The sequence below is a fragment of the Gossypium arboreum genome, chromosome 13 (genome assembly GCF_025698485.1).
Source record: "Gossypium arboreum isolate Shixiya-1 chromosome 13, ASM2569848v2, whole genome shotgun sequence".
NCBI lineage: Eukaryota > Viridiplantae > Streptophyta > Magnoliopsida > Malvales > Malvaceae > Gossypium > Gossypium arboreum.
Window position 1 is genome coordinate 95,193,632 of NC_069082.1, and position 16,605 is coordinate 95,210,236.

General features: G+C 31.3%; 1 protein-coding gene and 1 non-coding gene across 2 annotated transcripts; one reads left to right on the forward strand and one right to left on the reverse strand.

The window, feature by feature from the left end:
• The first annotated feature begins 926 nt into the window (after window positions 1-926).
• LOC128287473 (small nucleolar RNA R71) lies at window positions 927-1,033 on the forward strand. The gene has a single exon (XR_008278173.1). It is a non-coding gene; the product is annotated as a small nucleolar RNA R71 (small nucleolar RNA).
• A 6,304-nt stretch (window positions 1,034-7,337) lies between these two features.
• On the reverse strand, window positions 7,338-11,129 carry LOC108461816 (pectin acetylesterase 12-like). Its single transcript, XM_017761761.2, has 12 exons — window positions 10,447-11,129; window positions 9,966-10,048; window positions 9,588-9,717; window positions 9,433-9,506; window positions 9,134-9,220; window positions 8,858-8,982; window positions 8,696-8,756; window positions 8,396-8,449; window positions 8,212-8,289; window positions 7,988-8,093; window positions 7,761-7,906; window positions 7,338-7,687 (listed from the first exon to the last, which is right to left on the reverse strand). The coding sequence occupies exons 1-12, from the start codon at window positions 10,634-10,636 to the stop codon at window positions 7,580-7,582; spliced, it is 1,242 nt and encodes a 413-aa protein (XP_017617250.1). The 5' UTR covers window positions 10,637-11,129; the 3' UTR covers window positions 7,338-7,579.
• Window positions 11,130-16,605: the final 5,476 nt, after the last annotated feature.

The following is a 16,605-nucleotide window of genomic DNA, read 5'->3' on the forward strand; positions in this document are numbered from 1 at the left end:
AAGGAATTTACCAAATTGTTTGTCCGAGTGGTCTTTCCTTGTCATATTGGGGTATGGCACACGAGGTTTATATTCTTTACTTACCGATTTTTTCTCATTGTGGTCCATCTCATCCTTGCCTTCACTTACCATAATTCCTTGCCTCGGTTCTGGTTCAGGTTCAGCTAACCCTTCTTTATCTCGAACAGTAATTACATTAAGCTGTTCCCTTGGGTTAGTTTCAGTATTACTCGACAAGCTACCTTGTTTTCATTCAAAATTAACTTAGCAAGATGTCCTATTTGAGTTTCGAGTCCTTGAATCGATGCTTGTTGATTTTTAAGAGCTGTCTCGGTATTCTGAAAATGAGTTTCTGACACCAAGATGAATTTTGTTAGCATCTCCTCAAGGTTCGGCTTCTTTTCCTATTGGTAAGGTGGTTGTTGAAAACTTGGGGGATGTTGTGGCCTTTGATTTCCTTTACCACCCACGAGAAATTTAGATTATTCCTCGAACCTGCATTATAAGTATTACTGTATGGGTTATTTTGAGGTCTAGAATTATTATTACCCATTTATTGAACTTGTTCCTCCTCAGTGCTAGGGTTGAAGGTTGGATAATCTGTGTGTACTCCTCCTCCACTTGAATCACACCTCATCACTGGGTGTACCTGAGCAGAACCATACAAACCGTCAATCTTTTTATTTAAAAGTTCTACCTGGTTAGATAGCATAGTAACCGCGTCGAGGTTGAAAACACCAGCAGCTTTTGTCGGCTTCATTCTCATTACTTGCCACTGATAGTTATTCAGTGACATTTCTTTAATAAATTTATAAGCCTCTTCAGGTGTTTTCTTGTTTAACGTTCCACCGACAGCTACGTCAATAAGTTGCCCTGTAGAGGGTTTCACACCGTTGTAAAACGTCTGAACTTGTAGCCATAGAGGTAACCCATAGTTAGGGCACCTTCTCAATAAGTCCTTGTATCTCTCTCATGCATCATAAAGAGTTTCTAGATCCATCTGCACAAAAGAAGAGATATCTTTCCTCAATTTAGCCATTTTAGCCGGCAGAAAATATTTAAGTAAAAATTTTTCGGTCATTTGTTCCCAAGTAGTGATTGACCCTCGTGGTAACGAGTTTAACCACTGTTTAGATTTATTTATCAATGAGAATGGAAACAACTGAAAGTGAATGGCATCGTTAGAAATGCCATTGATCTTAAAAGTGTTGCAAAGTTCCAAAAAATTCGCTAAATAAGTGTTTGGATCCTCGTCTTACAAACCATCAAACTGAACAAATTGTTGTATCATTTGAATCGTGTTAGGTTTCAGTTCAAAATTATTTGCAGCAATAGCAGGTCTAACTATACTAGATTCAGCTCCTGTTAAAGTAGGTTTAGCATAATCATACATAGTACGAGGAGCAGGATTCTGATTTACTGGGTCTGCAATAGCCACAATGGGTAACTGATTATTTTGATTATCAGCCATCTCCTTGATTGTGGTTTGAATATCGTCCAGCTGTCCTTCCTCTATGTATCGTAGGCTTCGCCTTATTTCTCTTCGGTTTCTGCGAGCTGTGCTTTCGATCTCACTATCAAAAAGTAGAGATCCTGACGGGTTTCTTCTAGTCATAAACTATAAAAACCTATCAGAAGTAAATAAAATAAAATTTAGTAATTAAAATAAAATTAAATTGCAATAAAAATAAATGGCTAAAGTAATAAAAATTAAGTGTTCCTAATATCTTAGTCCCCGGCAACGGCGCCAAAAACTTGATGGTCGTGTAACTAACTAAAAATTCAACTTAAGGCAAGCGCACCTATCGAGCAGTAGTATAGTTATGGTAAGACCGGAAATATCGTAACCACGAGGACAAAAAGTACTAGTAGTTACTATATTTTTATTATCTAGCCTAAGAATTAAAGTGTGTTTTTAAACTAAATTAATTTTCTAATTTAACTAAGATTATGACAGAGATGAAAGTTGGAAAATACTTTAGAAAAAACCAATGGAGAAGACAATACCCAAGAAAGAATCCACCTAGACTTCACTTATTACCTTTGACTTAGACGATTTATTCACTTGACTTATTCTGTAGAAATCCCTGATTTATGTTATTATCCCTTTCGAGACTAAAAACAACTGACTCTAAGTTGATTAATTGAAATCTCTTTCTAATTAAAACCCCTATTGTCGCATTAACTCGATTTATGGATTCCCTTATTAGATTTGACTCTAATCCGGCAGATTTATGTCGTCTTATCTCTAGGAGTGCATTCAACCCCGGTTAATTATGGACGATCTACTCTTAAATAGGGACTTTTGCTCCACTAATTAAGCACATCAAAACCTGAATTAATACCCTGGAATATTAAAACAAGAATTCAGAACTCACAATTAAGAATAAGAATAAGTCTTTATCATATAATTCAAATAGTAATAAGATTCGTCATAGGGTTCATCTCCCTTAGGTATTTAAGGAGTTTAGTTCATAATAATAATGGAAAACATCTCAAAGTTTGGAAAACAACAAAACATAAAGAAAACCCAAAGAACTTCTAGGAAACTGGATGGAAATCTTCAGTCTTGATGTAAATCCTGGCTTCGAGGTGATTCTGAAGGCTATTCGTGAGTATTTTCTGCCTCCAACTCTATATATCCCCTCTAATCCTCTTCTAGGGTGTTTATATAGGCTTTAAAATGCTTCAAAACCCTCAAAAGTGCCCTTTTCCGAATAGAACTAGGCTTGGGCTCGGCAGAGACACGGCCGTGTGCCACGCCCGTGTGAAGGTGCTCAGGCTATGTGCAATACTGAGTTGGTTCTTAGTCGATACGGCCATGACACACGGGAATGTGGTCTACCCGTGTGTCACACATGGGCGTGTGGATCACCCGTGTGGAAGTGCCTCGGCCGTGTGAAACATTGATTTAGGCCCAATTTGTCCGTTTTTGGCTCGTTTCTTTCTCTTTTTGCTATCCTAAGCTCTCCTGAGTATAAAACATGAAATTAAAGGATTAGGAGCATCGAATTCACTAAAACCAAGGAAAAATCATTCATAAATATGCCAAGTATGGGGTAAAAATATTTATATATTACGATTTATCAGATGACATAAAATGTTAGTTGATTATGAAATGAAATGGTGTATGAGAGTGACATTTGAGTATTGAATATGTAAATTATTATGGCTGATTTATAACATATATTGATCGAATTTTTATAGTGAATAAGCTCATTTTTGTGACTTGAATCATGAAAGTATTACTGAGCTTTATCGCTCAGCATACGGTTTGTTTGTTTTGTGTGCAAGCTTAGATGGATCTCGAAGTCCCGTGACGTGATTCAACATCAATCCAACAATCCTTAACTCAAAAATGTTTGTATAGTCCCTTTTTGTTTTAATATATGGCATGTACCTAGATTTTGAGTCAATTTTGTAGATTAAGTGATCATGTTGATATTTAGATTACTAATGCATAATTGATATGGATAAATGATAATGTATATGTTATGTTAAGTATGGAGTCAAGTAAACTCTTATTATTATATTACCAAGAATTTACTATCTATGGTTAATTTATAACTATTTATCTTTAAATTTATTGAAGTTATTAATATGCTATTAGTAATTTATTATGTGAATAATTTTATGGGAATAACTTACATTAAGATGATCCTAAAAGTTAAGGTTTGTAGGCATCAATAAAATTTTGCTACATCATCAAATTTTGAAGACATGAAGTTATTATTATACACTCATCCATAAAGAAATTATTTTATCACTATATTATTCATGGTCCCTTTTCAATTATTTAATAATATTTCAAAAAATTATGTCATTGACACGCAATTTTGGTAATTTTTTTACCCTGAACCCAAAACTTAGAACCCCAAACCATAAATTGAAACCCGTAGCCATGAATCCTTAAACCCAAACTTATAACCTCAAATTTTAAACCTTGAATCTTGAACATTAAATCTCAAACCTTGAACCTTGGGGTTTAAGGTAAAATAATTACCAAAATTATGTGTCAATGACATGAAAACAATTACACAAAAATACTAATTTTTTAAAAAATTGGTTGGACAAAAAATATATATATTAAATAATGAAAAAATAAATAATTAAAATTTGTAAAAGAATAAAAAATGTTTTTTATAATCTAAAAGAGTATTTATTTTAAATAATTTAATTAAAGTTAAATTAAAGGAGAAGATATTAGATATAGATGAGTGTATAATAATACTTTATTATCCTTAAAATTTAATAACGTGGCACTATTTTATAAGAGGATGATATTAATATAATTTAATTCTTAATTTTATTAATATTGTAACACCTTACCCGAGACCGTCGCCGAAGTCGAGCACGAGGCGTTACCAGACTTATCTTACTTGTTCTAGGCATAAAAAAAAACTACTTCGCTCACTTTCATCCAATAAATCCCTAAAAAGGGCCCTCGAGGAGCTAAAACATGCAATTGGAATGGTTCGGGACCAAACCGGGAACATTAAAAATTTTCCGATTATTTACACAAATCAAAACAACTTATTTCACTATTCATAATAAAACTGTCCATCTGCATAACATTCACTAAATTAATTATAACTTGAGTTACGAAACTCAAAATTTAAATCCGTAAATTTTTCCTAAAACTAGACTCATATATCTTCTTACCATAATTTTTTTAGAATTTTTGGTTTGGCCAATTAGTACAGTTTATTTATTAAAATTTTTCCTATTTCGAAATTTAGCGAACCTGACCTCTCTTCACTAAAAATTGATTATCTCATTATACAGAAATCAGATAATGTTTTTGTTTATTTCTAATGAAAATAGACTCAGAAGGAATGTAGAAATATAAAATTTGACTTGTAATAATTTTTTTACAATTTCTAGTGATTTTCTAAAGTTGGAACAGAAGATCATGAAGTCACTCTGAACCAGTCTTACAGAAATTTAAATATCTCAGAATATAGACTTCCTTTGCTTGCTCTATTTCTTTTCTGCAAAAATGGACTCAATAAGCTTTAATTCTATATCTCATTCACCATTTAATTCCATTTCTATAATTTTTAGTGATTTTTCAAAACCATGTCACTGCTACCATTTCCTAACTGTTTCATGGCCAACTCTTACTCTTTCATAATTTCTTTGCATCAAACCTCATTTAGGCATACATAATACCAAAACATGTTCTTATTTAGCTATATCATAAGCTAATCATTACTAAGTATTCACATACCATTCTTTAATCATGTCATAAGGACACATACAAAATAGCCAAGTCCCTATACATGCCATAACTTAAAGTATTTCTAGTTACAAAATACCGAGATAACTCGTTGATAGTGTGAGGCGATCTCCGACGTCCTTACGATTTTCCGAGTTGGCTTTGCGATACTATAAAAAAGAGAGAAAAGAAAGGGAGTAAGCATAAAGCTTAATAAGTTTGCATGTAAATAAATAACAACATTCTAAATGAATTATCAAGATAACTTGAACCTTTCGAACATGGACTTATCTTACCTTCCGTTTGATACACAGGTACCTTTCCTTTTTAAACTTACCATTGCCATGTCTTGACATGGTCTTACGTGGTATCCTTGCCTATGAACTCACCATTGCCATGCCTTTGTGTGGTCTAATATGGGATCTTTGCCTTATAGTAGTTTATCAATACCATGTTTTGACATGGTCTTACATGATTTCCTTGCCTTGTAAAACTTACCAATGCCATGCCTTGGCATGGTCTTACTTGGTATCCTTAAACCCTAATGTCATGACATTTGTATCCTACACATTCCTAATGTTCAACCGGGACTTTTAAGTATTGTTTCTCTGTCAATTCTTGCTTGAATCATCAAGGAATAAATTTACAAAATAAATATATAGATGCTAAAAAATAACATCATTAATTATAAATAATAAAACATTGCATTTATTTGCCTCAAACTTACCTCGATACAAAATAAGATCAAATATTTTGATTTAGTCCTCAACCTTTTTCTTTCATCGGTCTAACCCCGAATTTCGTTCTTCTTGATCTATAATAGCAAATTTAACTTATTTAATATTCACATTTATCAAAACAGTCCTTAATTCTAACTTTGGAAAATTATGATTTTGCCCCTAAATTTTTGCATATTTACACTTTTTCCCCAAGGCTCGAAAATGAAACTTTATCCCTAATTCTTATGTTTTATGACATGCTGATCATTTATTTACCTACGAAAACATCAAATTCCCACTCTAACATGTACTTATGACCATTAGGTATTTTTACCGATTATGTCGTTTTACTCGTTTTCGCTTAAAATCGCTTAGCTCAAGTCGTTTAACATAATTTCAAGTTTTGTATTCTACCATAAAACATCAAAATAAACACATTTCAACCATGGGTATTTTTCTAAATATGAACCCTAGGTTAAATTATTGCTAGAATAAGCTAAATCAAGTTACCGGGGACTTCAAAAACGTAAAGAACATTAAAAACAGGGCTTGGAGTCACTTACTATGAAGCTTGGAAGCTTGACAAAAACCTAGCTATGAAGAACCCTTGAAATTTCGGCCTAATGAAGAAGATGGGCACATTTTGCCATATTTTTCCCTTTTTTAATCTTTTAATTACCAAATGACTAAAATACCCTTCATTAAAACTTTAGTTATTTTTATCTATGTATGTCCATTTTTGTCCATGAAAACCTAATGGTCTAATTCCATTTAAGGATCTCTACTTCAGTTATACTCTTCAATTTAATCCTTTAGCATCTAAAACTCATATTTATCAACTTTTGCAATTAAGCCCTAGTAGGCAAATTAAGCATGCTATCTATAAAATTTTCCATCGATAATCTAACACATGCATCTAATCACTCGGTAAATTATAAAAATTAATCGGAATAAACTTTTCTATCTCGGATTCGTGATTTCGCAACCACTATTCCGTTTAGGCCCTATTTTGAGATGTTACATTTCGCAACCACTATTCCGTTTAGGCCTTATTTTGAGATGTTACAAATATTTAAAAGCACATAGGTACAAAAGTAATAGTAAGTTTTATTTAAAAATATGTAACTTAAAAAATTATGTTGGTATATAAAAAAAATATGATACAGAGTCAACAATTGATTCCTATGCTATCAATCATATACTCCTTCCTCCAGACTAAATTTGCCACATTTTATTTTTAATGGTAAAAAATGTGAAATGGGACTGAGGAAGTATTATATTAGTATAGTTTTGTTAGTTGTTATTGATCATTTGTTACCCAAGAAATCTACCGTCATTCAAATATCAAGCTTGGAAATATGAACAGATATTTATCTTGGGAATATGATAGGCTTACTCTGTTTTTATCAACAAGTAATAGACATGCCATGTCATTAATACATTTCTCAAATATGACAGCCATTCTGAAACTTTGTCTGCATTCGATTGGACACATTCATCAAACCAAGGTTTTGTAATAAAATTGAATCGCAAATTGCATTTTTCACCAACCGTCCTCTAATTATTGACTTAGCATTCCCCATTTCCTTGAATTGCAGGGTGCTTCAAATAATATGTTTAAATAATAATACATGTACTTGTCTCATTTGAAAACCAGATTGTGGCAACTCTTGTCACATGGGTACGGACAATCAATGACCTTCACGCCTGCTCTGTCAAAATACCAATCTCCAACGGCTATTGCAATTGCCTGCCATATTATCCATTATCCATTACCATTATAAACTCATCACATAATGAAATCTGATATGAAATACACATACCTTGTTTCTAATTTCAGGGGAATTAGCAGCAAACCATGTGTCTTGTCTTTCTGTTTGGCAGTGAGCAAAACACGAATTTATAAACAATCCGTTCTCTCTAGACTGTGAGAACCCTTTGATAACATTAAGCATCTCAATTCGGAAGCCTGATTCACAGAAACATATATTTGTTTTAGCTGGAAAAACATTTGTCTATCAAGCTCAAGCAATTTTACACAGAAAATCACCTTGTAAAAACCTCATCTGTGATGCAGAACATTTTGCATGGTTCAATCTGCACTCATGCCAATAACCATGTGGATCAGCCGATGGTGGAGCTATGCTGGATTGAATCTGATATCAAGGAGCAAATTTATTCATCTATTTTGTTAATCAAGCCTTGCAGATTTCAAATAAAGCACATAGCAGTATGCCTTATGGTCATATCCTAGTTTACAGACGAGGATATTACCTGCCATGAATCATATGCTGTATTGAGAATAAACAGTGGAGTTCGGATGTTGCTGATTAGGTTTTGAGGAAAGAAGCACTGAAAGAAGCAAGCTTCGGTCAAGTGACTGATCGAGCGAGAGAATATATTTGACTTAATTACTCAAATTATATTGGTCAGAAAAAAATGAAAAGAAGAGATATACTGAAGTTGGATCACGGTGGATGGTGCATATGCGTGGCAGGTTATGTTGCACACCCTGTGTGATGAACAAGAAGATTCAAGCATTTAATAATCAAAATTCTGTAAAGCCATAAAAATTGATAACTTTTTCCTTTCTTAAATCATACATATTTTTTATTTATCATGTGTCCAGATGTGTTTTTCATCAAATCTTTTGGCATCAATAGGGAAATAATGGAAGGGGATATATATAAAAATTTAATAACACCAACTAGGCAATATCTATCCGCATATGTGTAAAACACGAATATCAATATCAAACCTGCAAGCCCACCACTCCGTTGTATAAACTCCTAAGTGTGCGACCACCAGAGACATCAACCCTACAGTCAAAGAGGATATAGAGAAAATATATTAAGAACTAAATAACAATCTATGTCTTGCTGGGGCTTAAAACAAGACCCTAAAGGATAATGATACATACGCATCAAGGAATAGACCAGCATCACTCAGACACTTCACTTTACTAGTTCTCGGAAACATGTTCCTAAATTCATCACAGTGTAAAATTGATGCCAGACCCCCAGCAGAACACCCCGAAAGAAGAGCCTGAATTATTTGTTCCTTGTTACTAAAAAGGAAATATGATAATCTGGCAACGCACTGCCTAATTCTTGTCATACTCTACCTCCAACTATCAAAATATAGAAATAGGTGGATCTTTTTGAGAAACATGTTGTAATCTAAGATAAATAAGAACCTGCTTTGCGTTGCGCATTCCTCTTGACATTAAATCTTCCGTTGCAGCTAACCATATACGTTGGCCCCTAAATTGCAGCTTTGCAGCCTAAACACAGAATAGTCTAGTTTTTAACATATGGCTTGCACTTAAAGAAGAACAAATTTGAAGATATCCTTACAGAGAAGCATTTATAAAAATCTACAATAGAAAATAGTCAAATATTTGAATCACTTGGAAACAATAACTATCATCCACAAGTGAAGCAATCAAAGTTGGTATTAGATGGGTGAAAGCAAATGAAAGAAATTGGTTTGTACCTTATTTTCTGTGTCCCCAGTAAAAGAGGCACCATCACAATAACGAACCTTTACTCTGTTCCAATTGAAAAAGTCTGCAATATTAATGTGAAATTAGATAAGATGTTTGAACAAGAATGGTAATTTTATTTATGGAATAAAGCTTAGGAGGAGACCAGGATTTTGGTCAGCCTTATCACTCAATATTCCAGTAAAGGGTATCTGCTTTTCCATGTACGTAGATGATCCTCGTCGTGTTTTTTTGCGGTAGACACAAGTTCTAACGTTATTGCACCATCCACCTCCCTGCCACAATATAATTGGCAAACTGAAGTCAGCATGCATCCAGAGTCCATACTTTTTATCTTAAAGGATCAACTGGACCTAGATGCATATAATAATGAAAAAGAGGATCATTTTAGAGGAACATACAACTTTTTCAGAATTTATCAGTCATTTATAGCTCAAGACCTCGGGTTTTTTAATAATATCCTAGAATAGCTAAGTTGGAATATGAGCTTCTATGTGTCCATTATTTCTCACAAACGACAGACCTCCAAGTGAATGAGCCAGTTGTTTGCGCCTGATCCGTATCCACGATGCCAATGATAACCAGGCAATGTTCCATCCAGGCAGACTGCATGATCGAAAGACATAAGCAGGTAACTTATGACAGTTTCATTTGTTCCCAGTAAAAGATTATGTATGAAGCTGAAGGTGTTCTATCTTATTAATTTTCAGAAAGAGTTTTTTTTTTTTTAAACATTTTGGTAAAGTAGAATTGAAGCTACAACAAATATACAGGAAAAAGAAATTGATGTGAAGGAAATGAAGCAGAAGCAAACTTCAATTAACAGAATGACCGAAAGCTGATACATAAAGGCATGATGATACTTATATTAGTGTCATTTTCATGAAACCCAATTTTTTTTTTAAAAAAAAAGAATCTAAATCTAGCAATCTGAACAGTTAAGTAAAATGTAAAGAATGAGCAGAAATAAAAGTGGGAAAGGAACGAGATATATGGCAATGTACCTGCTCCTTTAGCGCTAGCACTTGCAATAAGAGTCAGTCCAACCATGAGAGGATTGTAATTGAGTTTGGAGACTCCATAGTCGTAAGCCTCAATAAGAGATAGCTCTGTTTCATTAAAATCTAAGAATCCAGTAACTAGTTGAAGAAAAGCAATTGCTATAACAATCCAAACCCAAGAGAGCTTCATCATTGTTTTCCTCTGCTCTCAAGATCTCGAGAGATAAATTCAGAAAGAAAAAAAAAGAAAAGAAAAGCAAAAGCTTGAATCTTGCAGGTTGCAGCTGCCTATGTCAAGTTTTATGTAAGACAGACAGTAGAGGAGGTCAATTTTAGTACGTAATTAACGGCTTGCATAGTGAGCAGATACTATTAGGAAATGTTGATCCTTTTAAATGGAGGAGGTAATGAAGGTGGTGAGTAGATTTGGGAATTGAAGAGACGCAAAATGCAAAGAAGAGGGTATTTGCAGGGGGTTCTGGAGTTTATAATACCGAGGCTGGGGGAGGAGCATGTATGAAAAATTGGAAATGCCAAATGGAATGGACAAGTATTTGACTATTTGTAGACTCTAAGTGGAGTAGAGTTGATTATATAAGTGAAGAAGTAGACCGGCCGTTGATTCGCCATTCACCGGTCGTTAACCCTGTTCCTTGATATTCTTCAAGTTGATCGGGCAAAGTTTTTGCTTTAAAACACGAAAAATTTGTAATTTTATTAAAATATTTAAAATTATAAAAATTTAAATGAATAAAATATTTGATAAAATATTTTAATATAACAAATAAAAATATTTTTGATTAAAATTTATAAACTTCAAAATATAAAAATTATTTCAAGATTTTCAAACATCTTATAAATTGTTTTCAACACTTGGAATATTTTGGATAATCTTTTGAACTTAATTGAACTATTTTTAAATCAATTGAAAAACTAATTTATGCAAAAAGTATCGATATTTTCCAAAAAAATATCTATACTCATGTGATTTTATCAATACTAAAATTGTTCATTGATTTGAATAAAAATGGAACAAAAGTAATAAGTATTGATATTTTTCTAAATATATTGATATCTATTAAATTTTATCGATATCATCTTTTTATGGATACCACTTTTGCAAATAACGATAAAACTATCGATACCTATTAAAAAATTATCTATTAAAAAAATTATCTTTGGTATCATTGTAAACTAACTTTAGCAGTCACTGAATTAGACATTAAATGCTACTAGTATCGATACTCATAGAAAAAATATCGATATTTTTTTGTTGCAGGTAATTTAATAATAAGATATTTTTATCCCAACGGCTCTATTCAATTCATCAACAATCACGACGGTTGGAAGTCAATTAGAAGGTATAAAAACCAGCTTCTAAAGGTTATACCATAACAAGTGAGATTACAATTGATCAAGTGCTTCGAAATACATCAAAAATACACTATCAATCACTTTGTACTTCAATTCGTTATCTTATTCTTGTGAACACTTGTGTGCATTCATTGCATTTTCTATAAGCTCAAATGTTTTCCTTATATTTGTGTCTAATTGGCAAACATCTTAATCTTGTAAGGATTATTTTTTTTATTTGCTTCTTTGTTATTTTCTTTGAAAGGGGTTGTGTCTTAATATTTAAGATAGAAATCTTAAGGGAGTTTGTGAGGTTGAACATTATCCTTAAAAGTGAATTTGAAAAAATCTTTAGCGGTGCAAAAGTTAAGGTAGTTGAGTAGGCTATTGAGGCCGAGTCACCCTAAATTCTTGTGTTCATTTTTTTATCATTTCTCTTTAGCATTCATAAAAATTTTAAAATTCAATTCATCCCTCTCTTGACAATTTCGGTTTGATTATTTGAGTTAATAAAAGTTAATAAAAAATATTAAAATGGTAAACATTATTTAAAAATGTGAAAATTATTTAAAAATAATATTTTATTTAAAATAATTAATATTTAATATTTTATTAAAAATATTTAATAATTATTGTAAATTTATTTAAAATTAATAAAATTATTAAAAAGCTGTAAAAATTATTTAAGTTATAAAATATATAAAAAATTAAATAAGCGAAAAAAATAAAATGCTTAAAAAAAAAAAAAAAAAAAGGGGTGGAGGTTGGTCCCAAAAGCAAAAGCAGTTGCCTTTTGTGGGAAAACTATAACTTAATTGCTTGGATAACTTACTTTTAAAGAAGGTAAGCACTACGGATATCAAATGTTTTAATGCTGCCTTAGAACAAAAGAATTTAAGAATTCTCTTTATTAATGATTTTATGTAACTATATACTCCACCTCAATCCTCTTTTAACCTAAAAATTAAAGGAATTATCTCAATTTTAATAAAAAGTTTTAAATTTTTTTAACTTAGAGATTATTATTTTATATTAAATTTGGTTCTTAATCTTTTAACAAAAGTCAACTTTGACCATTAATCTTTAAAAAAGGAGAATTAATTTTTAAAAAAATATTGACAAAATGTTAAAATTTTAAATATAGGAGCACATGTAACAATCCACCCACATGTATTTCATTTTAATTTATTTTTAATTTTATAAATTTTAAATTATTTGTTGGAGTAACAAAAGACAAAAGTGTTATATCAATATGAAGTGTACATGGATCGCTATAAAGATTACCACATTAATTTCATTAAAATTAATTAGTATTTTCATTAAAGAAAAGAATTTGATACTTTAAAAACTCAAGAGTTAAATTTAACTAAAAATAAAAATTAGATTGATAAAAAATTAAATTTATCATTATGCAAAATTAAACAGCAGCTAATATATTGAAAATATAATGTAAGTTGTAAAAATTACAACACTAATCCTTTATATTACCTGGACACAAATACAAATATGGAATAATGAATTCAACGCAAGTATATTTTATAATCCACATTTAAATACGACGTAAAATACATAAAAGAAAAATATAATGAAGATATTAATATGAGAAAATGAGTATAATTTAAGAAGGGTAGCTTAGGGAGTTGTGGTTGGTGACAACATAGCACTAGATTTGGATACAGAGTCACAGTCGCAGACAGCGATAATTCAGAGTTGCTTTTGTTTTTTAGGATCATATTAAATTTTATGGGTTTTCTTCAATCCGCTCTGCTTTATGATTATGGCTATCGGTGCCTGCACTGAACCTGCTTGGTTAATTATGTTAGTACGTGGAGAATATAATTTAGGTATTAATTGATGTTAGCATACCAAGGCAGGGCACACTATTTAAGCATAACAGTAGTTGAAGTGTTTCAGCATTATCTCATACATTAGTACTTGTTTAAGTGATTTCGGTAATTATTGAGTTGAGTTTAAATTTGATTTGTTTAAGTTATTGATTGAGTCGAATTTTAATTTAGTAACATTTGATTTGAATAATTTGTAAGTTTTATCAAATTTTTTATATTTTATATTATTAAATTATGTTATTACTTTTAATAACTCGAACTCGAACTCAAATATTTCAATTATATATCAAGCTGAGTTTAAGTTTAAAAATAAATATTTAATTGAGCTTAAATTAAATAACGAGCTGTAAATTTCGGGTCAAACTCCAGTTCAAACTTAACAATATTCAGACTCGATTCGATTATACCCTTAATCCTAAATCATGCTCCACCTCCATCATTGTGTATGTTCTTATTTACTTGGCGGATCTCTTTTCTCATGTCTATTTTGTCTCTTCATCCGCAAGACAAAGACGAGTTTCGCAACAAAAAACAACCGATTTTGAGCTAATTAATAGAAGTGCCAGTATGTTCTATATATCTACACAAGCATTCAACATTACTAAAAAGAATCGAAATAAATAAAGGGCAGAATAATCGATGGGAGTATTATTTTATTTGAATTTTGTTCAGATTTCCTTTCCAAAAGTTTTGATGCTGTGCAGGTTAGGGAGGTAACTAAATAGATGAAGCGTGATAGTGCAGTTTACCTTGTGATGTGCATGCAACTTTAGAGGTTGAGATTTCACATCCCAATCCGTTATCCCAGATCCCCTTTAGTCTATAATTAATGATTCGCGCCATCAGCCATCGCAACAATAAAAAACTCAACCCCCTCCACTTAAAAAAATAGTTTGCTTCTTATTTTTATTTTTTTTACTTTATCATCACAATTCGGTTTTTAGAAATGGTTAAATAGTTTGCTTCTTAAATTTGTTGTTTTTTTTTTACTTTATTTAGAAATGGTACTCTCTTAGTATGTCACGTAATAGACATAAATTTAAAAAGTAACAAATTTTAAAAATAATATCAATTGATAAAAATATAATTTTTTATATCAAGAATAAATTTGAACAAATGATTTTCTAGATTCATTCTAGATTTATTTTTATGAACTTATATATTTTTTTATTTTTATAAAATATCATATTATTTATATTATTACTATTTTGAAATAAAAATATGTAAAATTTTCAAAAAATAAAATAAAAACATGTAGATTACTAGAAAATAAAAAATACATCAAGAATGAACCTAGACAAATGGTTGTCCAAATTTAAATGCATCTAGACAATATCTTGTCCAGATTTATTGTAGACATGCTTTTTAGTTCTTTTATATATTTATACTTTTTATAAGTTTATAAATTTATAGTTCTTTTATAATTTTTTATAAAGTCATATTTTATATATTATATATTACAATTTTTTACAAATTTTTCAAAATACTATAAGCTTTTTATATAATTTTAATTGTATATACTTTTATATTTTTATAAATTTATAATTTTATATTTTATATATTTTAAAATAATAATAACCTAGAAACTAGTATTTTATAAAAAAATTAAAATATATAAGCTTACTAAAAATACATTTAAAATGAATCGACAAATATGCATCTAGATTCAAATGTATCTAGACAACCATTTGACTAAGTTCATTCTTGACGTAAAAAATTATACCTTTTATTAATGTATATGGGGACATAAAATTCGATGCAGATGCTATGCTCAGTAAAATAAGAAGTTAACTCTTGAAACTCACCTCTGTAATTAGATTGGATCTCCTTGAGTGGATGACCTAAACTATCTTTTAACAAACTAATGAAAGGTCAAAACTATGAAACAAGCATCAAAGTAACAAGCAAGAGGATAAATACAGGTACAATGAGAATAAGCATTTACAAAGCTAAGATAGTAGTGGTACCAACTAGAACCAATTGGGACAAGCTCCCACAAATCCATCTCAACAAGTTGTAAAGGGGTAATATTCGTGTAACACCCCTTACTCGATTCGGTCGTCGAACCCGAGTAATAGGATGTTAAAAACAATTACCAAATAATTACATGAAAATTATAGTTTGAAATCTCAATTAATTATTGACATATCGTATATATTTAATCAAGTTTAACAAGTAGTGCAATCAATTTCGAGTTAATATTGAGCTTACAAAAGCTTAAAACCAACCGGTAGCAAACAAGGATCATTTTGAAACAAAAACAAAAAGTTAGGAAAAAACCTATAAACAGGGGTCACACAGTCGTGTCCCCTGACCATGTGAAAATTCTAAGGTTGTGTGGGATGAGACACATAGCCGTGTAAGCAAGATGTGCAACAGATTGATCTCGTGTGGGGTTGGAGTCACACAATAGTGCGAACAACCGTGTACACTTGGGGTCATACGGTCGTGTAGGCAAGCCATGCAACAAATTGATGTTGTGTGGGGTTGGAGTCACATGGCCGTGTGAACAACTGTGTACATTCACCAAGGCCGTGTGGGTAAAAAGTATAAATATTAAAAAATATGTCACACAGTCGTGTCGCTAAGCAATGTAATAGAATGTGGTCGTGTGCACCAAAAATCAACCAAAACCTACAGGCCACACAACCATGTCATATGCCTTATAAGGCACATGGCCGTGTACCTGGAAATAAATTTCAATGCAAGCTTTATAACCCTAACTCACTTATACCACAAGCAACCAAATATACCATATCTCAATCAACTCTAAAAAGCATCAAAAACATGCCAAATCATTACTTACAACAACCATTCTAAGTGTCTAATCAATATGCCATAATTGACACCTTAATCAATAATCCAAAATCAACTAAACATTATTTGCATATCATTCTAATATGCCTTCCAAGGCACCTTAAACTATAACTCAATTTAACACCAAACTAACCATTCAAAACAA

Coding starts and splice junctions, on each gene's coding strand:
- LOC108461816 (XM_017761761.2), bottom strand. CDS start 10,636: ATGATGAAGCTCTCTTGGGTTTGGATTGTTATAGCAATTGCTTTTCTT. Junction 9,718..9,965: donor ACTGGCTCATTCACTTGGAG/GTCTGTCGTTTG, acceptor ATATTGTGGCAG/GGAGGTGGATGGTGCAATAA. Junction 7,907..7,987: donor ACAGATGAGGTTTTTACAAG/GTGATTTTCTGT, acceptor TCTGTGAATCAG/GCTTCCGAATTGAGATGCTT.